Below are 27,681 nucleotides of genomic sequence, written 5' to 3'. Positions count from 1 at the left end.
TCTTCTTGGGGGGGGTCTCTGACCTTGGGGAGTGGCAATGTTGCCCCCATGCAGAGGTGCTGACCCATCCGGAGCGCCACACGGTAGACCTGCCCCTCCCCGGGGTCCCAGCTGGGGGCTGCTTCCCTGACCTGCATTTATTTATTTATTACTTCAAATAAACTTTCTCTCTCTTTTGAAAAATTTATTCTTTTATTTTGGTAAAGTACACGTAACATAAGATTGACAATTTTAGCCGTGTCTAAGTGCACAGCTCACGGGCATGAAGCACACTCGCATTGCTGTGCAACCTTCACCCCCATCCACCTCTAGAACTTGTTCATCCTCCCAAACTGATGCTCTGTCCCCATGAAACACTCACCCCCCTCCCCTCCCCCAGCCCCGGCTCCACCATCTACTTCCTGTCTCTATGGATGTGACTCCTCCGGGGACCTCATGTGGGTGGAATCAAGCAGGATTCGTCCTTTTGTTTCTGGCTTATTTCACTGAGTGTCCCCAAGTGTCCCCAATGTCCCCAGGATTCATCCACATTATAGTACGTGTCAGAATTGCCTTCTTTCGTGTACCCATTCGTCCGTCAGTGGACACGTGGGTTGCTTCCATGTCTTAGCTGCTGTGAACACGGGTGTGCAAGTATCTGAGTCCCTGCTTTCACCACTTCTGGGGACGTACCCAGAAGTGGGATTGCCGGATCAAATGGTAGATCTGTTTTAAATTTTTTGAGGACCCTCTGTACCATTCCCACCAACAGCGCATGGGGTTCTGGTTTCTCCACATTCTCGTCTGCACTTGTTATTGTCTGTTTTCTGGACAGCAGGGCAGCCTGGTGCGTGTGCTGCCCTGGCCTCTAGCTTGAGGTCCATTCCTGGCGGGCCCCAGGGCTCAGACCAGGCCCCTTTGCCACCTGCCAGACGCTCCCGCGCCCCACCCTTGCTGCCTCCTCTTCCCTGGGGAGCCCCTGTCCTTGGTTCCTGTCTGCTCAGAGGCCCAGGGGTCCTGCCAGGATGGGGTGTCCCAGGGTCTCCTGCCCCTAGAAGGGTCCCCAGAACTTCCCCCGGGGCCCAGGTGTCTGTGTGTCTTGAGTCTCAGAACCGAGGCCTGGAGAGCAGCTGGGGTTCAGGCCCAGGCCTTCCCGTCCTGTCAGGGAGGGCCCCAGCCCCCGGCCCCGGGGGATGGGATGCTGGATGTGGGCCCAGGGACTGACGTTCGCCTGTCTTTCCAGTGTCCTATCTTTACTGTTCTGTGTGATTGCGTCAGGAGGTCCCGGAGGGGCAGGAAGCAGGCGTTTATCGCCTTGGGCGAGCCTGGCCTTGGCGTCACTGTGAGTGGTGTGACGTCACCCCACCCACGCCCACGTGGCAGGGGTTTGGAGACACGCCAGACACGCTGCTCCTTTCTGAGTGCCGGCCGTGCTCTACCAGCCCAGCAGCTGACACGCAGACCGCCGTCCTGGCTCCTACAGAGGGGCCACACCCCGGCTCCCCCGCCCCTGCCTCAGAGCCCTGCGCCCCCGGTGCCCGGAGGCAAGGGTTCCCGTGCCTGCCTGTGTTTCCCTTGCGGTGAGCGGTGGATGAAGACGGACGCCCTGACCAGCTGGAGGCCACAGGGCTTCTCAGCAAGGGGCGCCCACCGCCTGGCCCAGGGGCAGCTGGTGGGCGGGCTGACAGGGACCTTCGTCCTGGAGGAACGTGGCGGGTCTGCGGGGCTGGTGACACCCTCGCTGGGTGTGATGAGCCTTCAAGGGTGTTGCTGGGTCTCCTCATGTCCTGGCCCACTGGGCGCTCCCCTCTTTCCCTGGCTGTCACCTTAGGTTGTTCTATGGGCTTGTTCTCCCAACAGTATATCAGGGAAATGAAATCAAATATTAGATATTCGCTGAGAACTTGATTTTTAACGGCTGTGGGCTGTCCTGGGGTCCAGCCTCACGGCCCTTCATCCATCCAGGCCCGGTGGCGGGACAGCAGGCCTTCGCTCCTGACGGTGGACGCTTAGGGGGGGCGCTTATTTTCTGACGTCACAAAATGCTGCTCCAGGTCATCTCAGTGTTCTTGCCCAGAAGCTCAGCTACTTCTCCAAGGAACCCTGGTGCCTTTTATTGGAGGATGGTGTTGAGAACCAAGAGGGGTTGTGCATCACATTGGGTGGTCATTGCTCGTGAGGTGTCCTGTTTGCAGGCCCTCTCGGTGGACAGCGCTAGGAAGACACCAACTGCATACACATCTATCACCCATGTGTCTATCTATCTCCCATCTGTCTGTCTGTTATCTATCACCTGTCTATTATTATTATTATTACTATTATTATCTATCACCTTTCTATCTACCTCTATCTATCTATCTATCTGTCTATCTATCATCTATCTGTTGTCTACCTGTCACCTATCTAGCTATTATTATTATCACGATTGTTATTATCTATCACCATCTATCTATGCATCTATCATCTATCCTGTGCTCATGGTTTGAACGCGCTGGACTTGAGGTGCTGTGCTGTGAGTAACGGCTGATTTGTACCTGTGGCTGGGGACTCCCTGGCCGGCTGCCTCCCTGGAAGGCACTGTTGGTGGGTGGGGAGGGGAGAGGGAGGAGGAATTCCCGTCCCCTTTCTGGCTTCTTTTGGAGTCCCTGCTGTCCCAGAGGGTGGCTTTTGGGTGGTCCCACCACCAGCTGCGCCCTAGCCCCAGGAGGCCCCTCCTCTCTGCTCCCCCCAGCCCTGGGGCTGGAAGCCACTTCCTGCCGCTCCCTCAGGGCCTCCTTTTGTCCTCACAACTTCCAGCACTTGCGTAACTGGCTCTGTGCTGAATCCTGTCTGTTTGAAATACCTTCTGTGGTTTCATTTTTCTGATGGGACAGTAATTGGTACTGGGTGGACTTCCGAGGTCAGTCCGGGGTCCAAAGTCAGGAAAGAGACTGGAGGGCAGATGGGCACCCTAGAGACAGAGCCCCAGGGAGGAGGGGATACCGTGAAGGCAGTGTTTGGGGGACCTGTCAGGCGCGAAGCAGCTGCAATAGAAATGAGGAAAGAAAGGTCGCACATCAATGCCTCAGAGTCCACCTTCAGAAATTAGAAAAGAAAAAGAGCAAATTAAATCCAAAGTAAGTGGAAGAAAGGAGTATCGTTAATAAGATGAAGCAGAAAACAAAGTACTGGAGAAAAAAGCAAAAAGGACCCAAAAGCTGGGCCTTTGAGAAGGTCGATAAAATAGATAAACTTCGAGCCAGACTGATAGAAGGAAAAGAAAGAAGACACAAATTACCAGTATTAGGAATGAGAGTGGGGACATCACCACAGATTCTATAGATATTAAAAGGATAATAAGGGAATATTATGAACAGTTTTCTGCCAATAAATTTAGCAACTTGGGTGAAATGGACAAATTCCTTGAAAGACATAATTCACTCAAGAAGAAGAAATAACTGAATAGCCTTATATATTCAAGAAATAGAAAACAAAACAAAACCAAAAACCTCCCCACAGAGAAAGCTCCAGGCCAGACTGCTTCAGTGGTGAATTCCATCAAGCATTTAAGGAAGAAATAATACCAACTCTGCACAGACTCTTCCATAAAGACTGAAAAAGAAGAAATATTTTCTTTCTTAAAAATTTATTTATTTATTTATTTTTGGCTGTGTTGGGTCTTCATTGCTGCATGCGGGTTTTCTCTAGTTGCGGCGGGCGGGGGCTACTCTTCCTTGCGGTGTGTGGGCTTCTCGTTGCAGTGGCCTCTCTTGTGGAGCACAGGCTCTAGGCGCACAGACTTCAGTAGTTGTGGCTCGCGGGCTCTAGAGCACAGGCTCAGTAGTTGTGGCGCATGGGCTTAGTTGCTCCGCGACATGTGGGATCTTCCCAGACCAGGGATCAAACCCGTGTCCCCTGCATTGGCAGGCGGATTCTTAACCACTGCACCACCAGGGAAGCCCCAGAAGGAATATTTTCAACTCTTTCTATGAGGCCAGTATTACCCTGATGCCAAAACCACACAAAAACACCCCACGGGGGAAAAAAACTGTAGAGCATCTCCCCCATGAACATAGAGTCTGAACAAAATTTTAGCAAATCAAATCCAGCAACATATGAAAATCATGACTAAATTATTTTTTCCCAGGAATACAGGGTGGGTTTAACATTCATGGATCACTATAATTCACAATATTACCAGACTAAAGAAGAAAAATTATAGGATCATCTCAATAGATGCAGAAAAAGGCATTTAACAGATTTCAACACCACTTCCAGATAAAATCTGTCAGCAAACTAAAAATAGAAGAGAACTTCCTCAACCTGATAAAGAGCATATCTACAAAAAGCCTACAGCTGGAGTCATACTTACAGACTTAATGCTTTTCCCTGGAATCAGAAACAAGATCAGGATATCTGCTCTTATCACTTCTAATCAACATTGTGCTAGGAATCATTACCAGTACAACCAGGAAGAGAAAGAAAAAAAAAAGAACTAGACTGGAAAGGAAGAAGTTTAGTTACAGGTAACATGATCTTCTATGTAGAAAACCTGAAATATACAAAAAAGCTACTATAATTAGTGGGTGAGTTTATCAAGGTTGTAGGTACCATAAAAATCAACTGTATTTTTATATATTAGGAACAATCAGAGATTGACATAAAAAGACCATTTACCATATGATAAAAAACATGAAATGCTTAAACAAAAATCTGACAAAAGAAATGAAAGACCCGTACATTGAAAACTATAAAACACTGCTGATAGAAATGAAAGATCTAAATAAATGGCGAGATATACCTTGCTCATGGGTTGGAGGACCCAGTATTTCTAAGATTTAATTCTTCCCAAACTGGTCTATATATTCAATGCAATCTCAGTCAAACTACTAGCAGGCTTTTTCTTGGTAGAAATTGACAAATTGATTCTAAAATTCAGATGGAAATGTGGAGGACAGAGAATAGCTAAACAAAACAAAACAAAACAAAACCCATAATTCTGGAAAAGAAAAACAAAATTGGAGGGTGAGCATTAGGTGATATTAGAATTATTGCAAAGCTACAGTGATCAGAACAGTGTGGTATTAACACAAAGATAGACAAATAGATCAATGTGACAGAAGAGAGGGTCCAGAAATAAATTCACACGTATAAAAAACTAAATTTTTACACAGGAGCAACACAGGGAAGCAAGGATAGCCTTGTCCAGAAGGAGGTGGAACAATTGGGAAAGGAAAGGAAACTTCAGGCCATGCCTTACACCATATGCAAAAATAATCTCAGAATGCATTTTGTAAAACCTAAAGGTATGGTACTTCTAGAGGAAAATGCAGGAGAAAATATTTGTGACCTTGGGTTGGGCAAAGCTTTCTTACCTATACCCTATCATCTGGAAGGCACCATCCATAAAAGAGTAAATGGATGAACTGGGCCTCATCAAAATGAAAACCTTCTACTCTTCCAAAGACACTGTTAAGAGGCTGAACAAAACAAGCCACAGAGAGGAAGAATATTTGCAAAGAGCATCTCTAGTACCGAACTGCTATCTCGAATAGATAAACCACTCTTAGAACTCAGTTAAAAATACCACCCAAATAACCCAATAAGTAATTGGCAAAAGATCTGAGCAGACACTTCAGCAAAGAAGATAGGTAGGTGGCAGATAAGCACACGGAAGTGTTCTCAACTTCATTAGTGGATAGAAATGCAAATTCGAACCAGGATGAGATACCACCATGCACCTATTAGAACAGCCAAAATGGAAAAGGCCAAAGGCATGGCTGGGACGGGTTCGGGGAGGTCTCATCCACCGATGAGGGGATGTGATGCACAACCCCTCTGGAAATTTCAGAGAAATTGGAACACGCACATGCCGTGCAGTCCAGACACTCCGCTCCCAGGTCAGTGCAAAGACACCTGTGCACATGCTCATGGCAGTGTGATCTGTGATGGTCCCAAACTGGAAACAGCCCAAAGGCCATCAGCAGCTGAAGAAATGAACACTTTTATTTCCACCCAAAAGAAAGCCACTCAGTAATAAAAAGGAATGAACCATCCCTGCAAGCAATATTGTGGATGCATCTCAAAATAATTATGCTGATTCTGTGAAGAGCTAGTGGCAATAATGGCAAGCAGAGGAAGTAGCCAGAGACCAGAAGCTGGAAAATCAGAATAAAAACCAGTTGATGGGGACTTCCCTGGAGGTCCAGTGGTTAGGACTCCGCGCTTCAACTGCAGGGGGCCCGGGTTTGATTCCTGGTCAGGCAACTAAAATCCAGCAAGCCGTGCAGCGCGGCCAAAAAATAGGAAAAAAAAAAAAAAAAACAGTTGATGATCCCCTGAGAAACTGACCACCCATGTCCAGAAAGCAGATCCCCACAAAGTAAGCTTTCTCTTCCCCCCCAACGTGTGTGAGGAATACGGGTTGACCCAGTGAACGGAAATAAGAGGGAAAAATTCAAAGTTTAGACAAAAGTACAAAAGAGACCTCAGAATTTATAATAGTCAAAAGATATGGATATATCTGGAAAATAGGCCGGGGTTTCAAAGGCTTTTGCTCCACTGATTTGGAAGTGGTGCTTTCCTAAGGGTTGTCTGCTTCTATAATCTCTCCAAAATAAAAGTCACCTTTTTTTGGAAAAAAAAAATTATGCTGAGTGAAAGAAGCCAAACCAAAAAACAGTACCTGTGTATGGATCTATTTACATAAAATTCTAGAAAATGCAAGCTAACCCTTGGGGCCAGGAAGCAGTACGTGGGGAAGGGGTATGAGATTTCCTGGGCGACTGCTGTACATACATTGACCGTCCTGATGGTGGCGATGGCTTCAGGTGTGTATTTATGTCAAAACTGATCAAATCAACACTTTATTGTATATCAATTTCACCTCTGTAAAACTTCGAAAAAATATTTCAGATTGGTTCTGTTAGACAAAGTTTTGTCCTGAGTTTTCCAGACCAGTGAATCCTAAGTGTTTTCCTTCTTGCAACAGAATATCATAGCCATAATTTATAATGGCTGCATGATGTTCTAGAATTAATTTAGCAGTTAGAGATCTAAAATTAATCATAAAAATATATTCAAGCCAAAACTATAGCGATGGTGAAAAAGGTCAGTGCTTGCTGGGGTTCTGGTGGGGAGGGTTGAGGAGGTGAAAGGAGATTTGATACATAATGGGGGTGCATGACACTATGCATTTGTCAAAACCCATAGAACGTTGCAGCACAAATAGTGAACCTCAATGCATGCAAAATACAAGAGCTAATTAGGAGGTTGAGGGATCCCAGGATGGCGTGCAGAAATGTGACAAAGCAATCTAACTGTATTGCAAATGGATGAATCAGCTTCACTGGCGGGGGGGGGGGGCAGGAAAAGCAGGGGATGGGGGGAGGTGCTCTGTCCTTGGGGAACCACTCCAGGAAGGCAGGAGAAGCAGATTCCTCCCCTGGGGCTATGACACCACCCAGGAACCTGATTTTCTGTTACTCATACTGGTTTCCGCAAAGAACAACAGTCAACCTTCTTCAAAAATGGTCACACAATTGCCAAGTGGTGGACAGCGTGGGCTGGGGGCAGAGAGGACCACTGTGAGTGGCCTCTGGCTGGGCGAGCTCAGGGGGCTCTTTCACTTTCTCCGATCATTGGTTTCCTTGTCTCTAGAATGAAGTAGTGTGAGCACCTGCCTCCCAAGGTTGTGGGGGACTTTAATGATAAGGGGCGGTGATTGAGTACCTGGCCATTGCCCAAACACAATGAACCCTCATGAGGTGGGAGCCCTGTGGAGCTACTACAAAAGGCACACCCCACCCCTCCTAGAGATTTTGTTTGTTTGTCCACTCATTCACCCATCGATCTAGCCATCCATCCATCCATGCACCCATCCACTCATCCATCCATCCATCCATCCATCCATCCATCCATCCATCCATCCACCCATCTACCCATCCACCCACCCATAAACCCATCTACCCATCCATCCACTCACCCATCCATCCACTCACCCATCCATCCATCCATCCATCCACCCATCCAGCCATCCACCCATCCATCCATCCACCCACCCATCCATCCACCCATCCATCCACCCACCCATCCATCGATCCACCCATCCATCATTTACCCACCTATGCATCCACTCATTCCCTCATCTAGTCACCCATCCACCTAGCCACATACCTACCCAGAAGCAAAGTTATTGAGTGTCTACTGTGACGCTAGCCCACAGAGGAGCCCACGTAGGCTGCTGCCCTCAAGGTGCTCACAGCCTGAAGGCCAGCAGTGGTCACACAGTGCAGCCAGGTTGGTGAGGAAAATGGTCAGTGTAAGGACCAGGTCTAGAGGCGGGGATGACTGCTGGAAGGTGACTGGTCCCCTGAGGTGCAGTGGCCCTTTACCCCCAAGGAGGCCGGGCCTGTGCCTGCCTGCCCTGCGGAGCAGAGCCCGCTGACCTGGCCCCGCCCCACTTGCTCGGGAACAAACACCTTTGTGTGTTAACCCGCCTACTCTTCAAGCATGGCGGGGGCAGATACGTCATGTCCTACTGTAAACCCTTGCAGGCCAGGGGAGGTGGTATGAGGCCTGGGCCTGCACACCCCCAGGTCTTTCAGATCCTCTGAGGGTGCTGGCCAGGTCTGAGTTACCCTTTCCACTGCCTCAGGGAGCACATGGGGAGGCGGTGGGCATGGCTGGTGTTCTCTTTGCCTGCCTCCGAGTCCTCAGACACTTACCTACGGGGACTCTGTCCGGTGGCTGGCTGGGGCTGTGGGCTCCCTTGGGTGTCCCGAGGGCTAGGAACCCACGGCTTCCCTGGGCATACCCTCCATCTGCCCACCGAGGTCGGACCACCGGAGCCGACGGCCTGGGGTTGGGCCCAGGGTCTGAGAAGGGTCTACACATATAGATCCTTGTTCTTTCACAGCCCCCCTCCGCCCTTCCTCCCTCCCACTCCCCGATGAGTCGCCCCCCCCCTGCTGCCCCCCTTCCCTGCCCTCCCACTTCCTGATGAGGCAGGGTTTGTGGACAGATCGCCGTGGCCAGTTGTTTTAGGCTGCGTTTTGTGACGTCTCAGTGGCCTCCTCCCTGCGGTCAAGACTGTGATTCCCGAGACTGTAGTCCTGGGAACAGTGTCCTGTTGGGGTAAACACTGCTGGGTGTGGGGCCTGGCGGGGGGAGGCCCGGGGCTGCCCAGGCCGCTGTGCGTGTGTGTGTGTGTGGGTCTGTGCCCTGGATGGTCCACCTGACTGGTGGGCAGGCAGTCAGCCCCCTCAGCAGCCCCCGACTCTGGCTGGCCAGAGTGGTGTCCTGGTGGCCTTCGGGTGTCACAGCCTTGTCACAGAGGGATGCCGGGAAGTTTCCTCAACTCTGCTTCAGTAAAGGGCGGGGGTCCCAGTAGGGCGGGAACGGGGCTCCAGCGCACTGAGTGGAGTGTCACAGGCCGAGGGGCCTCCTCCTGCATCCACAACAATTAAAGTGATGGATGGATGGACATGTCTAAGCACTCAGGTGTCCTAGTCAGGTACTTTCCAGGGACTTACCTGCTAGGGACCCGCCATGACTGAGTTTGCCCAGCGGCCGGGAGACTGACCAGAGGTCACATGGGGCCCCCAAGCCCTCCCCATCTCCTCTCGTCAGCCCCGTCCCTCCTGCCCTCTCATGCCCACCCCAGTCTGAGCGCCTGATGGCACTGCTCACGGGTCCCACCCGAGAACCTGCGTCTGTGCCAAGAAGGGTGTGGGCCTTGGGACACCGGCTTCCCCACCCAGAGGGTCCATGGGGCTGACCTTCTTAGACCCAGGGGGGACCCAACCCCACCTTCTCAGACCCCAGGGAGGACCCCACCTTCTCAGACTCGGGGCTGTGCTGCGCGTCCTGTCTCTGGCCAGGAATCTCTGATTCCCACCAGGGCAGAGGGAGCCTGGCATGGAAAATCACTGCCCCTGGGGGCCGCAGAGGGGGCCCTGTCCTTGGGTTTCCCCAGGGCGCAGTGCCAGCCCATGCAAGCCCCACGGGAAGTGGCACGATGGGCCTGCTGGGCCAGCTGCTCTGGTTGCCTGATCCCTGATCCTCCTGGCTCGAGCCAATCGCTGTCCCCCACGTGCCTGGGTCCCTGGGCCTGGGGCTGGCAGCACAGCAGGACAGGATGAGGGGCTTTACCTCAGGCCCCCAGGAGGGTCAGGCCTGGGGACCATGGCTCCCAGTCACTCTCTTTGACCCTGGGGGTACCCGTCCTTTGATGTCTTGGCTCCTCGGGGAACCCAGGAATCGTCAGGTGCTGTGAGCAGAGCTCGTGGCCCTGGGTGCTGTTGCAGTGGTGTGGAGGGCCTGTCTGCAGAGGAAGGGCCCCCGGGAGGTGCCAGGCCAAGGCCCCAGCTTCTGGTCACTGCCTCTGCAGGGGCGCCGGACTCAGGGTCCCATGGCCCCCACCACCGGGCAGCCCCCTTGTCCAGAGTAACAGTTGAGATGAACCTCTCCCACTCGCCCCTGAAACTCAGGGGCCCCGAGGTTGGAGACCGAGGCCCCCCGACCATCAGAGCTGTTCTCCACAATTGCGCTGGCCAAAGTCAAAAGCCGAATTCAAGATGCACATTTGTTTTCAGAATGGAGGAATGCAGGGAGGGGAGGCCCCGACCTCGGTTTACCCACCAGCGACATGGGTGCCCACGTAGAGGTTGCTAAGGCTTGGGGCCAGCGCAGCTCAAATGCCACGTCCTCAAGGCATTTCCAGACATGCTCGGGCTCACTTGGAGGGTCTGAGATGCCCTGGAGGCCATAGTTCCTCTCTGGGGCAGGACCCTCTTCCCACCAGAGGCCCGGCCCGGGAGCACCTGCGTGGCTGCCCCACCCTCTTCCCTGATTCTCCCCACCGTCCTGGGGAGGCTGCAGGGCCGGGCCTGTGCCTGCCAGGCCGTGCCCGTGTCTGGCCCCGGCCCCATTCCCCTTGGGGACGGTTACTCTCAGCCTCGAGCCAGGTGCCCTGTGTCCCAGAGGATGTGATTCTGTTAAAGCATCCCCTGGCTGGGCTCCCCAAGTTCCAATTACATGTAATTCCAGAGGCTGGCTTGGCCTGGGAAAGGAGGGGACTAGAGGGTGGGCCGGAGCCGGGGGCCCCTGACCGAGCTCAACGAGGTATGGGAAGGAATTGGTGCGGAAATGGGGCACCCCCTGGACCCCACAGGAGCCCATGCCCTCCCTGCCTCAGCAGCGGGGTTCAGGGAGAGCAGGGGCCCCCTTATCCTGACCCGGAGCTCGGGCCCCTGGCTGGGGAGGCTGAGGTCCAGGAGGTCTCCGACAGGCCCCCAGAGTGGGAGCCCACACCAGGCAGTAGTTCGTCGGGGCCCCTTGGGAGGCACCCCATTTGACATTCGCCGTGCCAGAGATGCTGAATGGGTGGGGTGGGGTTCGGGGAGCCTGCTGGCTGCCAGGATGTGCTTCCAGATGGCCCTCGTGGAGCAGTGGTTGAGAGTCCGCCTGCCAATGCAGGGGACACGGGTTCGAGCCCTGGTCTGGGAAGATCCCACATGCCGCGGAGCAACTAAGCCCGCGCGCCACAACTACTGAGCCTGCGCTCTAGAGCCCGTGAGCCACAACTACTGAAGCCTGCACGCCTAGAGCCCGTGCTCCGCAACGAGAGAGGCCACCGCAATGAGAAACTTGAGCTCCGCAACCAAGAGTAGCCCCCGCTCATCGCAATTAGAGAAAGCCCGCGTGTAGCAACAAAGACCCGACGCAGCCAAAAAAAAAAAAAAAAATTAGATTCCACATTAAAAAAATGGGGGGCCAGGTCCTCCCTGTCCCGGGCCTGGTTCCGCTAGTGGCTGGGAGGGACGGAGGTCCGCCTTGGGTGTGTGTTGGAATCGGGTAATTGGGGCTGCCACATTCTGGGCAGAGCCAGCTCTACACCGGGAGCAATAAAAAATAAACCTCAGATAACCTGAATCAATATTTCCCCACCAGGGCCCTCGGAGCCCCCGCAGCTGCTTTCCTGACAATCTGGCAGATGCCCCACCCACCCCTCGCCCCTCCCCTGCCCTCCCCACCCTCCGACGGCTCTGCGGGGCCATATAAGGCCCAGACCCCTGCCCCGGTCGCTCTCCCACACCAGGTTTCTGGCCACCATGGGGCTGCCACTAGCCCTCCTGGTGGCCCTCTGCCTGACTCTGACCTGGGCCGGGGGCTCAGAGCTCCGGAGAGGTGAGAGGGTGCGGGCAGGAAGTCCGGGCGGCCCAGGGCACATGGTCCTGCCCGGGGTAGAGGTGTTTCCCTCGGCCCGGGCTTTGGGGTGGACAGCGTGGGCCAGGCCTCCTGCAGCCCCACCCCTGCTGACTTTGGGTGGAGGGATGAAAGGAAGGAAGGAAGGAAGGAAGGGAGGGAGGAAAGAAGGAAGGAAGGGAGGGAGGAAGGAAGGAAGGAAGGGAGGGAGGGAGGGAGGGAGGAAGGGGGTCTTGGGTTCCCACCATGCTTCTGAAGGTGATTGCCTGGCCAGAGTGTGTATCCAGGGGACAGTCCCAGGCGGACACACCGGTCTGGGTGGCTGCCTGTGGGCCTAGGGGAGGCAGGGGCCTGCCAGGAGGGGCTGGTACAGGGGAGGCCCCCAGTCCCGTATCAGTACCTGGACTGGGGGTCAAGACCAAGCTGGGCCCTTCATGGGTCTCTGCTCAAGGGGTGGCTTCAGCCAGAGAAGACCATGCAGATGTAGGATGGGGACATCTCTGTCCCAGCAGGGCATTTGGGGACAGGGTGGTGGCGGGGCTGGGGGAAGGGGGAGCTGGCCCCATATGGATGAACATGACGCAGGCTCCCTCTGAGGGGTCTGGCACAGATCTTCTGCGGGATGAGGGGCGGCTGGAGCGGGGCTGGGGTGCTGGCTGGGGCGTCGATGGACGGAGTGTGGTGGAGACCGGGGTGGGGAGCTGGGCCAGGCTGACAGGGCGCCAGGGAGCCCGACAGCCCCTCTGGCCCTGCTCCCCGCTCAGCACACAGCCGCATCCCCCGCAGGGTCAGGGTGGGAGGGCGCGGCAGCTGGAGACGCCCTTTCAGGGGGCTGAGACTGTGTGGATGGGGTGGCCAGTGTCCAGCAGAGGACCCCCGCAGGGCGACCCTCCCTGGGGCCTGGGCCGAGACCCCGACGGGCTCTGAGCTGCTGCGGGGCGCCTCTGAAGGGTCCTCAGAGGGCCGCTGCCAGGCCAGAGCCTCGGACGGACGGGCTTCCTGGCGACATGGGCTGCTCATGTGCCCACCTGCTGCGCCCCAGAAGGCAGGACCCGGAACCACGGCCACAGCGTCTGCAGCACGTGGGGCGACTCCCACTACAAGACCTTCGACGGAGACGTCTTCCGCTTCCCCGGGCTGTGCGACTACAACTTCGCCTCTGACTGCCGGGACACCTACCAGGAGTTCGCTGTGCACCTGAAACGGGGCCCCGGCCGCAGTGGGTGCCACCCCCAGGTCGAGTACATCCTGCTGACCGTCAAGGGTGATGCCATCTACCTCACCAGCCAGCTCGCTGTGGTGAACGGCGCCTTGTGAGTGGTCAGGCAGTGTCCCTTCCCACGTCCTGTGAGCAAGCGAGACCTGGCCGGTGCCCCCGCTTGCCCTCCCTTCCCCCCCACCTCCCCCCACTGCCCCGCCGGCTAAGAAGGAGAGTGTTGGGGAGGGAGCTTTATTAAACCAGTGAGTCTCTTCCAGCCCCGCTGCTGGCAGCCCACCAGGCTCTGGGCTGGACCGTGCTGGGCAGGGTGGCCTGGCAGCCCAGGCTAGGGTTACAGGAGCCCACGGGAGGCCCGTTCCTCCTTCCCCCATGTTGTCCTGCGTTGTCTCAGGAACAAAGGGGCCCTGAGCTCATTCCTGCCCCGGGCGGGCGGGGGGTGGGGTGCAGGGGGGTCCCCACCTGCAGGGTTTGCCCTTCCCCTGCTGCAAGGGATTTTGATTCCCCGAAGCCCAGGCTCAGAGTAGGGGGTGGGAACAGGGCCCACAGGGGCAGCGTGGGGTGGGTACAGCGCCTGCCCTGGGCGATGGGGTGGGTGGGGCTTCTCCAGCCTGGTCCTCCCTCCTCCCAGGGCTTTTACGGGCTCCCTGGGGGCCCTGCCCAGAGCAGAGCCCAGGGAGGGGGTGTGGAGAGGGCGTTGGGCCGGCGGGTGTGGCTCAGCCCAAAGGACCTAGCCAGGCAGGTGGACAGGGGCTGGGCCACGGCTCGAGTGCCCCCAGAGGGTGGCCACACTGCTTGTGGCTCCCGGACGGGAGCCGGCCACCCCACCCACGCCCACAGCCTCAGGCCCTCTGCCACGTGGGTGCTGCGTGGGCCGGCATGACCCCGGTGCCCATCCCCCAGGGTCAGCAGCCCGCACTACAGCCCGGGGCTGCTCATCGAGAAGAATGACGCCTACACCAAGGTCTATTCCCGTGCTGGCCTCACGCTCATGTGGAACCGGGAGGACTCGGTCATGGTGTGTCACGGGCCTCGGGGACCCCAGGGGACCAAGAGGGGGCTCTGGGCGGGCTGGGGCGCTGTGTGGCCTTTGGGCGGGTGGAGAGGCTGGAGGCAGAGCGGGGGTCAGGTGGTCCACCCCGTGAGGGGACCCTCTGGCCCGGGGTGGTGTGCTGGCCCTGCCCCTTCCCCCGCCCCCTCCCCCCAGCTAACCCCAGCTCTCCCACCACGGCTGACACGCGTTCAGGCAGGGTTCTGAGGCTGACCTGGCTGCCCCACGGCCTGCTCACTTGTCTCCCTTCCCCGGACAGCTGGAGCTGGACAGTAAGTTCCGGAACCACACGTGTGGCCTCTGTGGTGACTACAACGGTCTGCAGACCTACTCTGAGTTCCTCTCCGATGGTGAGGGCCTCCTCGGGCCTTGGCGGCTGGGCTGCGGGCAGGCTCCCCGCCCGGCCCCGCTGAACGGCTGTGCCCCCCCAGGCGTGCTCTTCAGTCCCATCGAATTTGGGAACATGCAGAAGGTGAACAAGCCTGAGGAGGTGTGCGAGGACCCCCAGGAGGTGCCGACCCCCGCGTCCTGCTCTGAGCATGTGAGTCGCTGGCCATTCGGGGGGGAGGGGGCCGTGGGAGCAGAGCCTGCACCTCCCCCCAGAGCCGTGCCTGCTGGCCTCTGTTGGGGACCCCGCGCCTGCCCCGGTGGCGCGGAGGGGAGAGGAGGCCGTGAGCAGCCCCACCCACTGCCCGCCAGCGCGCCGAGTGCGAGAGGCTGCTGACAGACACGGCCTTCGAGGACTGCCGGGACCTGGTGCCACTGGAGCTGCACGTGCAGGCCTGCATGCAGGACCGCTGCCAGTGCCCGCATGGCACTTCCTGCGTCTGCAGCACCATCGCCGAGTTCTCCCGCCAGTGCTCGCACGCCGGCGGCAGGCCGCGGAACTGGAGGACCGCCTCGCTCTGCCGTAAGTGCCGCGCGGCCAGGAGCCGGGGGCACGTGGGGCATGATCCGCGGGGAGCGCGGTGCCCTTTGCGCCCTGGACTGGGAGCCATGCTGTGCCCAGCTCAGCCGGGGCGCGAGGCCGGCACGGACCCTTCGTGGCGCCCGCTGCGCTCTGCCCCTCGGCTCAGGGGCCTGCCTCTGCCTGTCCAGCTAAGAGGTGCCCCGGGAACATGGTTTACCTGGAGAGCGGCTCGCCCTGCATGGACACCTGCTCACACCTGGAGGTCAGCAGCCTGTGTGAGGAACATCGCATGGACGGCTGTTTCTGCCCGGAAGGTGAGTGCTGGGGACGCACGCAGGCAGCAGAGTGGAGAGCGCTGCCCTGAAGCGCCACCCGCCGCCTGTGCCTGGTGGGATGGCCGCCTTGCTGCCTGGGCCTCGGCTCTCAGCCGTGCTGAGGGAGAGTGACAGCTCGGGGCCCTGCAGGGACATCAGGGGACAAGGTCCAGGTAGAAGGGCTATAAGGGCTGAAGACTCCCCAACATACACACAGCAGTGTCACCTTCCTGCTCATCACCCGTGGATAGACCTCGTCCTGCCTGGCCCGTGGCTCTGAGCCTGGAAGCAGGTCCCTCTGATACAGTGTGGGGACCACAGTTGTCCCCCAAAGGACCATAGGTGTCTGTGGCTGGGAGGCCTGGCTGGCAGCGCCCCTTCAGGGAGGCCGGCCCCTGGCTGTGGCCCTGGAAACGGCAGCCCCACCAGGGGGGACTCTGGCACTGTTCGGGCCGGCTGAATGGAACATGTCCCGCGCTGTCCCAGGCACTGTGTACGATGACATCAAGGGTGGCGGCTGCATCCCTGTGAACCAGTGTCACTGCAAGCTGCATGGCCACCTGTACGCGCCTGGCCAACAGATCACCAACAGCTGCGAGCAGTGGTGCGTCCCGGGGCTGGGGTCCAGCGGGAGGGGAGTCCAGGTGGGCTGAGGGTCCCAGAGGGCAGGGGTGGTGGTCGAGCCTGACCCTGGCCCTGTTGCCCTACAGTGTTTGCAATGCCAGCCGCTGGGTGTGCCAGGACCTGCAGTGCCCCAGGACGTGTGCCCTGGAGGGCGGTGCTCATATCACCACCTTCGACGAGAGGAAGTACACGTTCCACGGGGACTGCTACTACGTGCTGACCAAGGTGGCTGGCACCCGGGTGGGCGTGTGGGTGGAGCTGGACCCCTGCCCCACCCGCTGTGTGGCCGCAACGCCCTCTGCCCTCCCCGCAGGACACCCACAACGACTCCTACACCGTCCTGGGCGAGCTGACCCCCTGCGGCTCCACCGACAAGCAGACCTGCCTGAAGACGGTGGTGCTGCTGGCTGACAACAAGAAGAACGTGGGTGCCCCTGCCCCCTGCCCTCCCAGCACCCCCGGGGACCCCAAGGCCCTTCTCAGCCCCCGTGTACACTCGGCCTTGCCCACAGGTGGTGGCCTTCAAGTTGGATGGCAGCGTCCTGCTGAATGAGCTGCAGGTGAACCTGCCCCACGTGACGGGTGAGTCCAGCTCCAGGGCGTCCATGCCGGGGAGGGGGCGGGGTGGGGGGGGGAGGGGGGAGGGAGACGGGGGAGGGGGACGGGAAAGGAGGGGAGCCCTCCCCACGAGCCCTCCACGGCCCTTCACCTCCCCTGCCTTGCAGCGAGCTTCTCCATCTTTCAACCGTCCTCCCACCACATCGTCGTGACCACCGCCTTCGGCCTCAGGCTGCAGGTCCAGCTGGTGCCGGTCATGCAGCTCTTCCTGACGCTGGACCATGCCGCCCAGGGGCTGGTGCAGGGTGAGCAGCCCCGCCCAGCGCCCCCCATGCAGGCCACCCTCGGGCCTGCGCACTCTGACCCCCGACACTTCCCAACCCTGTCCTGGCCCCTCAGGCCTCTGCGGGAACTTCAACGGCCTTGAAGGTGACGACTTCAAGACGGCCGGTGGGCTGGTGGAGGCCACGGGCGCCGGCTTCGCCAACACCTGGAAGGCCCAGTCGAGCTGCCGCGACAAGCTGGACTGGCTGGATGACCCCTGCTCCCTCAACATCGAGAGCGGTGAGGCTTGGCCGCTGGGGAGCTGGCCCTGCGCACACAGGGCTCCTGGTGGGACGTGGTGGGCGGGTGTAGTGTGGAGACAACAGAGCCAGCCGTCCACCTGCTGCTGTCTGCCTTGCGGCTGGTTTATGGTGGCCCACGGTGGCAGCCTGCCCAGTGACATGGCAGAGGGGCCGGGCTACTAATCGCAGGCTGGTGGCCCTCGTCCGGGGGCTGGCCTGGTGCCTTGACAGGACACCCTAACACCTGCCAGGTCACCTGCCACGTCCATGAGGTGGAGAGAGGAGAGGGGTGGGAGCCCTTGCCTTACAAAGGGGCACCGTCCTGTGCTGACCTGCCCTGAAGGGAGGGGCCTGGGTTCGGTCCACCGAGGGGACAGTGTCTGCTCCAGCCTGGGCGGCTGGGCAGCCTGACCTGGGGGACTTGTTGGAGGGGCCATCCGCACTGACGGGCTGAACCCTCTCCAGCCAACTATGCTGAGCATTGGTGCTCCCTGCTGAAGAAGACAGAGAGCCCGTTCAGGAAGTGCCACTCTGCCGTGGACCCAGCCGAGTACTACAAGGTGGGTGGGCCCACACAGGCACCCCCCTCCCCGCTGCCTGCGAGGCTCCTGTGGGAAACGGCTGCGTGTGTGTGCAGAGCACATGTGTAGAGCTGGGTGTGTGTGCACAGCACATGTGTATAGCTGGGTGTGTGAGCACGGCTCATGTGTATAGCTGGGTGTGTGTGAGCACAGCACATGTGTATAGCTGGGTGTGTGTGAGCACAGCTCATGTGTAGAACTGGGTGTGTGTGCACAGCTCATGTGTATAGCTGGGTGTGTGTGCACAGCTCATGTGTATAGCTGGGTGTGTGTGCACAGCTCATGTGTAGAGCTGGGTGTGTGTGAGCACAGCACATGTGTATAGCTGGGTGTGTGTGTGCACAGCTCATGTGTAGAGCTGGGTGTGTGTGAGCACAGCTCATGTGTATAGCTGGGTGTGTGTGTGCACAGCTCATGTGTAGAGCTGGGTGTGTGTGAGCACAGTGTATAGTGGTGTGTGCGAGCACAGCACATTTGTAGAGCTGGGTGTGTGTGCACAGCTCATGTGTATAGCTGGGTGTGTGTGAGCACAGCACATGTGTATAGCTGGGTGTGTGTGAGCACAGCTCATGTGTAGAGCTGGGTGTGTGTGCACAGCTCATGTGTATAGCTGGGTGTGTGTGAGCACAGCACATGTGTAGAGCTGGGTGTGTGTGAGCACAGCACATGTGTATAGCTGGGTGTGTGTGAGCACAGCTCATGTGTATAGCTGGGTGTGTGTGAGCACAGCTCATGTGTAGAGCTGGGTGTGTGTGAGCACAGCTCATGTGTAGAGCTGGGTATGTGTGCACAGCTCATGTGTAGAGCTGGGTGTGTGTGCACAGCTCATGTGTAGAGCTGGGTGTGTGTGAGCACAGCTCATGTGTAGAGCTGGGTGTGTGTGAGCACAGCTCATGTGTATAGCTGGGTGTGTGAGCACAGCTCATGTGTATAGCTGGGTGTGTGTGCACAGCTCATGTGTATAGCTGGGTGTGTGTGAGCACAGCACATGTGTAGAGCTGGGTGTGTGTGAGCACAGCACATGTGTATAGCTGGGTGTGTGTGAGCACAGCACATGTGTATAGCTGGGTGTGTGTGAGCACAGCTCATGTGTATAGCTGGGTGTGTGTGCAGAGCTCATGTGTATAGCTGGGTGTGTGTGAGCACAGCTCATGTGTATAGCTGGGTGTGTGAGCCCAGCACATGTGTATAGCTGGGTGTGTGAGCACAGCTCATGTGTATAGCTGGGTGTGTGTGCACAGCACATGTGTAGAGCTGGGTGTGTGTGAGCACAGCTCATGTGTAGAGCTGGGTGTGTGTGAGCCCAGCACATGTGTATAGCTGGGTGTGTGTGCACAGCACATGTGTAGAGCTGGGTGTGTGTGAGCACAGCTCATGTGTATAGCTGGGTGTGTGTGCACAGCTCATGTGTATAGCTGGGTGTGTGTGAGCACAGCTCATGTGTATAGCTGGGTGTGTGTGTGCACAGCTCATGTGTATAGCTGGGTGTGTGTGCACAGCTCATGTGTAGAGCTGGGTGTGTGAGCACAGCTCATGTGTATAGCTGGGTGTGTGTGAGCACAGCACATGTGTAGAGCTGGGTGTGTGAGCACAGCTCATGTGTATAGCTGGGTGTGTGTGGACAGCTCATGTGTATAGCTGGGTGTGTGAGCACAGCTCATGTGTATAGCTGGGTGTGTGTGAGCACAGCACATGTGTATAGCTGGGTGTGTGTGTGCATGTGCGTAAATGCTGCGTGTCTGTGTGCTCACACGGGCGTGATGTCCCCCAGGCAGCTCTCCCCGTTCACTGCCCTGTTTGCCCCCACAGAGGTGCAAATACGACACGTGCAACTGTCAGAGCACGGAGGACTGCATGTGCGCGGCCCTGGCCTCCTATGCCCGCGCCTGCGCCATCAAGGGCGTCATGCTGTGGGGCTGGCGGGAGCGCGTCTGCAGTGAGTGCCAGGTGTCCTGGGCCCGGGCCGGCCTCCAGGTCGCTGCTGTCCCAGGTGGCAGCTCGCCCTGGCCGTCAAGGGTTGAGGGTGCAGGGGGGCGACCTCACTCCCAGCTTCCTCGGCTAGGAAGCAGCAGGAAACCTGCCCTGGGCCACTCTGCTTGCAGGGAGGGGCCTGGAACTGTGGCCACGATGCCTTAGCTCAGAGGGGAGGTGCGTGGGGGGGGGGGCTGGGGCACCTGTGTGGCCAGGGGTCCCGGGGTGACTGCCCTCGTTGGCCCCCTGGCTGGGTGGGTGTCCTGGCCAGACGTGGGGCTCGGGGCTGGCTTTCGGGGAAGGGAGCTGCGGGCCGTCCTCCTGCCCCTCAGGCCGGCCCCTCCCCTCTGCAGACAAGGACGTGGGCTCCTGCCCCAGGTCGCAGGTCTTCCTGTACAACCTGACCACCTGCCAGCCGACCTGCCGCTCGCTGTCTGAGCCTGACGCTCACTGTGTCAAGGGCTTCGCACCCGTGGACGGCTGCGGCTGCCCCGACCACACCTTCCTGGACGAGAAGGGCCGCTGCGTGGCCCTGGCCAAGTGTTCCTGCTACCACCATGGCCTCTACCTGGAGGCGGGGGAGGCCATCCTGAGGCAGGAGGAGCGATGGTGTGTGGCCTGGGGCTGGGGAGGGAGGGCCGGCTCTGCTGGGGGTGCCCACACCCCCGCCCAGTCCCACAGAGCCACTGGGCCCGCCCCCGAAGGGCCCCGTTCAACCCCCACCTCTCCCTCACAGCGTTTGCCGGAACGGGAGGCTGCACTGCCTGCGGGTCAAGCAGCCCTACCAGCGTAAGTGGCTGCTGCCCTGTGCACGGCCTGCCGCCCCCCACCGTGCTCCGCCCCCATCGCCTGCGCGAGCCCCCCACCCAACTTCACCTGAGCTGAGGTGGCCCCTTCCGTCCCGCAGGCTGCACGGCCCCGAAGATCCACGTCGACTGCAACAACCTGACGGCGCTGGCCACCCGGAACCCCAGGCCCATCAGCTGCCAGACGCTGGCTGCCGGCTACGTGCGTGCTGGGCGGGGGCGCTGTGGACGGGGGTGCAGGCGGGCTCCCGTACGACCGGTCCTGCGGCTCTGGGCCCTAGGTCCTCTGGACACATGCGCTTCGCCGGCCCTCCCCGTTCCTCGGGGGAGGTGGCCACCTGTGGGTCCCCACCCAGACCGCTGAGGGCACAGGGACCAGTGTAGGGGCCCCTGGCAGGCTGCTCTCCCCCGTCTCCCAGCCCAGTGGTGAGCCCGGGGGCAGGGCTCCGGAGGCTGGACCAGGGAGAGACGTCAAGCGTCGGGGGGGGGGCGGGGCACGAGGGGTGTCTGCAGCGACAGAAGAGGGGCCAGCCACCCTGGGCCCGGCACCTGATCCCCGAACCCCGCTCTCCAACCGCCCGCCAGTACCAGACGGAGTGCATCAGTGGCTGCGTGTGCCCTGAGGAGCTGATTGACGATGGCCGGGGTGGCTGCGTGGTGGAGGAGGCGTGCCCGTGTGTGCACAACAAGGACCTGTACTCCCCCGGGGACAAGATCAGGGTGGACTGCAACACCTGGTAAGCACCCTGGCCCCCGACCCCCAAGCACTCCGTGGGGAGCCGGCCCTGGACCACAGGCCTCCTCCACGGGGGTCTCCTCCGCGGGGCTGGCCGGGGTCTGCAGGGCCCCGTGGCCTCCCACCTGGCTGGCAGGGCCCTGGCCTGGGTGAGCGCTGGGATAGGAGGGCCTGGAGGTGTGCTCTGTGAGCTGCTGGGGGGCTTTCCGCACAGCGCCAGGGTACACGCTGAGCAGGGGTGGGGGACCTGGGCCCCTGCAGCCCCTCCAGGCCCCCCATCTCGCTCTCCTCAGCACCTGCCAGAAAGGGCGCTGGGCATGCACCCAGTCCATGTGCCACGGCACCTGTGCCATCTACGGGAACAGCCACTACATCACCTTCGATGGGAAGTACTATGACTTTGATGGACACTGCTCCTACGTGGCCGTTCAGGTGAGGCCAAGGGCATGGCCAGAGCCTGCCTCTGTTTCGTGGCCCCTGCGTTGCTGGCCCTGGGCTGCTCCCAGTCCAGTGAGGAGGCTCTGAGTGGAGGGGGTCTGGGGCAGGACGGGAGCCCTTCCTTGGCCCTCCCATTCCATGACCCTCCCGTGGGTTTCGGGGGTGTGGGGTGCACAGGGGCGTGTGTGTTTGGGGGGTTAAGGCCCCTCTCAACAGATGAGGGGCTGAGGCTCGACCAGGCCTAGCTTGGGGGAGGTGCCCAGGACCCTCATGGCCGGGCCGGCCTGGCTCACGTGCCCGTGGGCCCCCAGGACTACTGTGGCCAGAACTCCTCACTGGGCTCCTTCAGTGTCATCACCGAGAATGTCCCCTGTGGCACCACGGGCGTCACCTGCTCCAAGGCCATCAAGATCTTCCTGGGGGTGAGTGCTGCCTTCCCCTGGGCACGGATGGGACCCTCAGACTCGGCCAGTGACGGGGCCTCTCCCCTGGGCACAGAGGACGGAGCTAAAGCTGGAGGACAAACACCGCATGGTGATACAGCGTGACGTGGGCCACCATGTGGCCTACACCACGCGGGAAGTGGGCCAGTACCTGGTGGTGGAGGCTAGCGTTGGCATCGTCGTCATCTGGGACAAGAGGACCAGCGTCTTCATCAAGCTCGCCCCCTCCTACAAGGTGCGCAGCCGCCTGCCCATCAGCCAGTCTGTGCCTATGCTCCCCCCGGGCCTCCCAGGCTCATGAGCGGCCAGCCCCTCCCGCCTGCGAGCCCCCTGGCAAAGCCCCCGGCCGGCTTGTCTCTGCAGGGCACTGTGTGTGGCCTGTGTGGGAACTTTGACCAGCGATCCAGCAACGACTTCACCACGCGGGACCACATGGTGGTGGAGAGTGAGCTGGACTTCGGGAACAGCTGGAAGGAGGCCCCCACCTGTCCGGACGTGAGCGCCACCCCCGAGCCGTGCGCCCTGAGGCCGCACCGCCGCTCCTGGGCCGAGAAGCAGTGCAGCATCATCAAGGGCCCGGTCTTCGGGGTCTGCCACAGCAAGGTGGGCGGGGAGTGGGCGCGGGCAGGGCCGAGGGTGGGGCTGAGGGCGGGGCGGTCTCCCGGCTGCGTCAGCCTGTGCCATCTGTTCTCCAGCTTCAGCTCCATCTTCTGTGTCCTTTGGACACGTGACCAGAGGTCCAGGCTTCCCTCTGAGACCCCTGGTTGGACCCCCGGCCTCTGGACCTTCCAGGGAGGGAGAAAGGACACAAATCCCTGAGGCCCAGATGGCCCTTAGCTCCCGGCAGTGGTGGGGGGAGGTGGGCAGGGTTGGGCAACCGTCGCTGGACCTCCCCTGACAACCCCACTGGGGGACTAGGGCTGGGTGACCACACCCTGTCCCGGGCGCAGAGTCGACCTCGGGGTCCCAAGCTTCCTGGGCCACAGGGGAAGGCCTGTCCGCATGAGGGCAGTGTAGACACCGGGCACATGGAGGCTCCTCCTCTAGGTGGACCCCAAACCCTTCTACGAAGCCTGTGTCCACGACTCGTGCTCCTGCGACGCGGGCGGGGACTGTGAGTGTTTCTGCTCTGCTGTGGCCGCCTACGCCCAAGAGTGCACCAAGGAGGGGGCCTGCGTGTTCTGGAGGACACCCGAGCTGTGCCGTGAGTGCCCGCCTGTCCTGGACCTGGGGTGCCAGTGTGGCGGGCCGGAGGCTGCTGCACCGGGGGATGGGGTGTTTGTGGCCCCCTCCCTGCCTCCCCCGCCCGGCCTCGGCCCTCCCCAAGCCTGACCCCCCTCCCCCCTCCCCCAGCCATATTCTGTGACTACTACAACCCCCCGAACGAGTGTCAGTGGCACTACGAACCCTGCGGGAACCACAGCTTTGAGACGTGCAGGACGATCAGTGGCGTTCACTCCAACATCTCCGTGTCCCACCTGGAGGGTGAGGCGCCCTGTGGGGCCCGGGACCCTGCGTGCCAGGGTGGGCCAGGCTCGCCGCGCTGACAGTGGGCTGGGAGGCTGAGTCAAGGCCCCGCCCTAGAGGAGAGAGGCAGAAAAGGGGCAGCTTAACATGCCACGTAAGGTCAGGAGACCACGTGAGGTCGGGGGCGAAGCTGCTGTGGGGAAAGAACAGAAGAGGGCGAGGTGGGGGCTAGGGAGTCCTCTGCAGCGTCTGTGAGCCGAGAACACGGAGATCTGGGGAGGGAGCAGTGGGCGTGCCCCCCAGGAGGCTGGGCGGGGCCTGGCTGTCCCTTTGGCCACAGGGCCGTGTCAGGGCCCCAGGAAGGGGGCGGTGCCCGGGCCCCTGCCTTCCCAGAGGACATCTGGAGAAGAGGACCTTCCAGGGTGGGGAAGATGGGTAGGGTCTGGTGGATGTGGGGTCCTCTGTGCCGGTCCAAGCCCAGTGCCCTGTGCCCACCAGGCTGCTACCCCCGGTGCCCTAAGGAAAGTCCCATCTATGATGAGGACCTGAAGAAGTGTGTCACACGGGACAAATGTGGTTGCTACGTGACGGACACTCACTACTCACCTGGAGAGTCTGTGCCCTCGAAGAAGATCTGCTACTCTTGGTATCTAAGCTCACGTCGCAGGGGCCCTGGGGGAGATCAGTGCACACGTATACACGCACCGACATCCACGCACACACACTGGCACACAGTGTTGTTCATGTACACACATGTGGACACATGGCCGCACGCACACAGGAACCCGGGGGAGGGGAGAAGTGGGTCCTCCTTCCTTCTGCTCCCCTTGCCTCGTTCCCTCTCTGCCCACAGTGGGAGCCCAGGCGGGGGCTCCTGGACTCAGCCTTTGGGGTAGCGCCCTGAGGCTTTGGGCCGGTGGCAGAGGCGGCTGGGAGAGGCCAGCGTTTCCTCAGGCCTGCAGCCTTGCTCTTGCTTTTCAGTGTGTGTAACAACTCCTCGCAAGTTGTCTGCCAGGAAGAAGAAGGTAAGCTGCCCGCCCCTGGACCGTCCTCCTGGGCTGTGCTGGGGTCATTCTCCCCTTCCCCCTCCCCCTTTTCCTCCGTGTGGCTTCCCTGGGGCCCTCCCAGCTCAGATGTGCCTCTGATTTGCAGCAGCCCCTCGGGCTCACCTGAAATGTTTGTATTTCTCCTGATGGGGAGCAGATGCCCCATCTGTGGTGTAGCTTCTGTGTCCTGATGGGCACCACTTAGGATTCTGGGAATGGGGTCCTGACGGGCGCTGGTTTGCCAGTGGTTGGAGGTGGGGGAAACCAGTCTTCCCCTTATTGGGACAGGCTGAGGAGGACCTTGTGAGTCTCTGTCTTGTTCCTGACGTGTTGACGTCGGCCTCCCCCCAGGGAAGATTATCACCTCTAAGAAGGACAGCCCCTTCTGCTACTGGGAGATCTGTGGCCCCAACGGGACGGTGGAGAAGCACTTCGGCGTGTGCGAGCACACCCCAACAACCTTGTCCCCCTCAACACCCGCCACCACCACCTCTGTCTCCCCCATCACCCCCTCCACCACCACGAGCACCACTCTGACCGCCAGTACAGGTAAGGTCTTCCCCTGATCCCAGCAGGGCGGCCTTTCTAGGTAGATGGGGGTGATGCCGACATGCCTCTCAACTCAGGGAGTGTCCCCTGCCTCCCAGCACCTTGACCACACCCCTGAGCCCAGATTGCAGTGATGGCGACTCGGGGCCGTCTCCCCAGACCCGCAGGAAACTACCCCTAAGGGTCAGAGGAGGCAGAGAGACACCCTCTAGTCCCCGTGCATTTGCTCGGGCTGAAATTGCAGCTCGCGCTGAACGAGCCGCCAGCCGCCAGCCACCGGGAAAAGAAACTGGTAAAATTAAAAGGTTTGAAAAACCTCAAAGCTATAGAATGACATTCTCTTTTCCCCCCCTTTTACTGCAGTGCCATCTCCCTCTTCAACAACTCAGAGTAAGTCACGTTGACGGCGTTCCCAATGATACAGGGCGAGGACCTGCAGAAAGCTGCTGGGCGCCTCCCTCGAGACCCAGACACGGGGCTGGGCTGGGTGGGCTGGACCAGCGGCTCACGGACCGAAGATGCTGTATTTTGGTGACTCGATTCCCGATTTGCTGAGCCCAGGGACACGTGCAGGGGACCTGACCAGCTCAGGGTGAAAACATTGGTCAAGAGTCCATACCAAGTCCCTGCCGGCGTGCTTCTTCGCTGGACTGGGTGGCCCTTTCCTTATTTATTTGTTTGGCATAAGGATTTGAAAGTAGCTGAGGAAGGGGTGCTAGGCTGGCGCTCTGAGGCCTGGGTCTGTCACTGGCATGGCATTGGGGTCTTGGGTTTTTAGCTGCAGAAGGAGGGGAGAAGTGGAGGGTGGAAGTTAGGGCTCAGCTTAGAGCCTCAGAGCCAACACTGCGCCCTTTGGTGATGATGGGGACAGCTGGTTCCGGGGGTATCGGTTATCCGAGTCCCACAGATCTCCCGAAAGGCGCGCCCCAGCCTTGCTGACCAGTGCTGCGTCTTGCTCGCCTAGGGCTATGCTGCTCCTGGTCCGACTGGATCAACGATGACCATCCCAGAATCGGCAGTGATGGTGGAGACCGAGAGACATTCAACCATGTCTGCAGGGCCCCCAAGGATATCGAGTGCAGGGTGGCCATACAGCCGCACCTCAGGTGGGAGGAGCTGGGCCAGGAGGCTCAGTGCAATGTATCCTTCGGGTTCATCTGCAAGAACAAAGACCAGTTTGGAAAAGGACCTTTTGAAGTCTGCTATGACTACGAGATACGCGTCTATTGTTGCCTGCTGACAGATGAGTGTCGCACAAACCTGATAACGACGCCCCCCACCACTTTAACTGGGACTCCAACTCCGACCCTAAGCACGACCACAACAGAGATTCCAACTCCAACCACTACAGAGACCCGAACCACAGGACCCACCACCACTTCAACTGGGACTCCAACTCCGACCCTAAGCACGACCACAACAGAGATTCCAACTCCAACCACTACAGAGACCCGAACCACAGGACCCACCACTACTTCAACTGGGACTCCAACACCGACCCTAAGCACGACCACAACAGAGATTCCAACTCCAACCACTACAGAGACCCCAACCACAGGACCCACCACCACTTCAACTGGGACTCCAACTATGACCCGCAGCACCACCTCAACAGAGGCTCCAACTGGAACCACTACAGAGACCCCAACCACAACACCCACCACAACTTCAACTGGGACTCCAACTGCGACCCGCAGCACAACCACAACAGAGATTCCAACTCCGACCACTACAGAGACCCCAACCACAACATCCATCACCACTTCAACTGGGACTCCAACTCCGACCCCCACCACAACCACAACAGAGGTTCCAACTCCGACCACTACAGAGACCCCAACCACAGGACCCACCACCACTTCAACTGGGACTCCAACTCCGACCCACAGCACAACCACAACAGAGATTCCAACTCCGATCACTACAGAGACCCGAACCACAGGACCCACCACCACTTCAACTGGGACTCCAACTCCAACCCTAAGCAAGACCACAACAGAGATTCCAACTCAAACCACTACAGAGACCCCAACCACAGGACCCACCACCACTTCAACTGGGACTCCAACTCCGACCCTAAGCACGGCCACAACAGAGATTCCAACTCCGACCACTACAGAGACCCCAACCACAGGACCCACCACCACTTCAACTGGGACTCCAACTCCGACCCTAAGCACGACCACAACAGAGATTCCAACTCCAACCACTACAGAGACCCGAACCACAGGACCCACCAC

At 59.1% G+C, this 27,681-nt stretch overlaps 1 protein-coding gene across 1 annotated transcript in view; it reads left to right on the top strand.

Moving 5' to 3' along the window:
• The first annotated feature begins 12,071 nt into the window (after window positions 1-12,071).
• The window catches only part of MUC2 (mucin 2, oligomeric mucus/gel-forming), a 48,747-nt gene continuing 33,137 nt past the window's right edge, over window positions 12,072-27,681 (top strand). The window contains exons 1-28 of the mRNA XM_029209435.1: window positions 12,072-12,147; window positions 13,208-13,478; window positions 14,285-14,399; window positions 14,692-14,788; window positions 14,864-14,973; window positions 15,132-15,342; window positions 15,531-15,656; window positions 16,143-16,260; window positions 16,367-16,505; window positions 16,594-16,704; window positions 16,793-16,862; window positions 17,006-17,143; window positions 17,238-17,402; window positions 17,870-17,964; window positions 19,795-19,921; window positions 20,310-20,565; window positions 20,693-20,745; window positions 20,864-20,964; window positions 21,348-21,499; window positions 21,792-21,930; window positions 22,248-22,358; window positions 22,435-22,614; window positions 22,743-22,982; window positions 23,427-23,583; window positions 24,345-24,492; window positions 24,828-24,871; window positions 25,244-25,441; window positions 26,385-26,581. Coding sequence (XP_029065268.1) covers window positions 12,072-12,147; window positions 13,208-13,478; window positions 14,285-14,399; window positions 14,692-14,788; window positions 14,864-14,973; window positions 15,132-15,342; window positions 15,531-15,656; window positions 16,143-16,260; window positions 16,367-16,505; window positions 16,594-16,704; window positions 16,793-16,862; window positions 17,006-17,143; window positions 17,238-17,402; window positions 17,870-17,964; window positions 19,795-19,921; window positions 20,310-20,565; window positions 20,693-20,745; window positions 20,864-20,964; window positions 21,348-21,499; window positions 21,792-21,930; window positions 22,248-22,358; window positions 22,435-22,614; window positions 22,743-22,982; window positions 23,427-23,583; window positions 24,345-24,492; window positions 24,828-24,871; window positions 25,244-25,441; window positions 26,385-26,581 — 3,945 coding nt within the window. The remainder of the gene's footprint in view (window positions 12,148-13,207; window positions 13,479-14,284; window positions 14,400-14,691; window positions 14,789-14,863; window positions 14,974-15,131; window positions 15,343-15,530; window positions 15,657-16,142; window positions 16,261-16,366; window positions 16,506-16,593; window positions 16,705-16,792; window positions 16,863-17,005; window positions 17,144-17,237; window positions 17,403-17,869; window positions 17,965-19,794; window positions 19,922-20,309; window positions 20,566-20,692; window positions 20,746-20,863; window positions 20,965-21,347; window positions 21,500-21,791; window positions 21,931-22,247; window positions 22,359-22,434; window positions 22,615-22,742; window positions 22,983-23,426; window positions 23,584-24,344; window positions 24,493-24,827; window positions 24,872-25,243; window positions 25,442-26,384; window positions 26,582-27,681) is intronic.

This window comes from Monodon monoceros, unplaced genomic scaffold (genome assembly GCF_005190385.1).
Source record: "Monodon monoceros isolate NGI ecotype Baffin Bay Population unplaced genomic scaffold, NGI_Narwhal_1 Super_Scaffold_7, whole genome shotgun sequence".
NCBI lineage: Eukaryota > Metazoa > Chordata > Mammalia > Artiodactyla > Monodontidae > Monodon > Monodon monoceros.
This window is presented reverse-complemented; position numbering and strand designations above follow the sequence as displayed.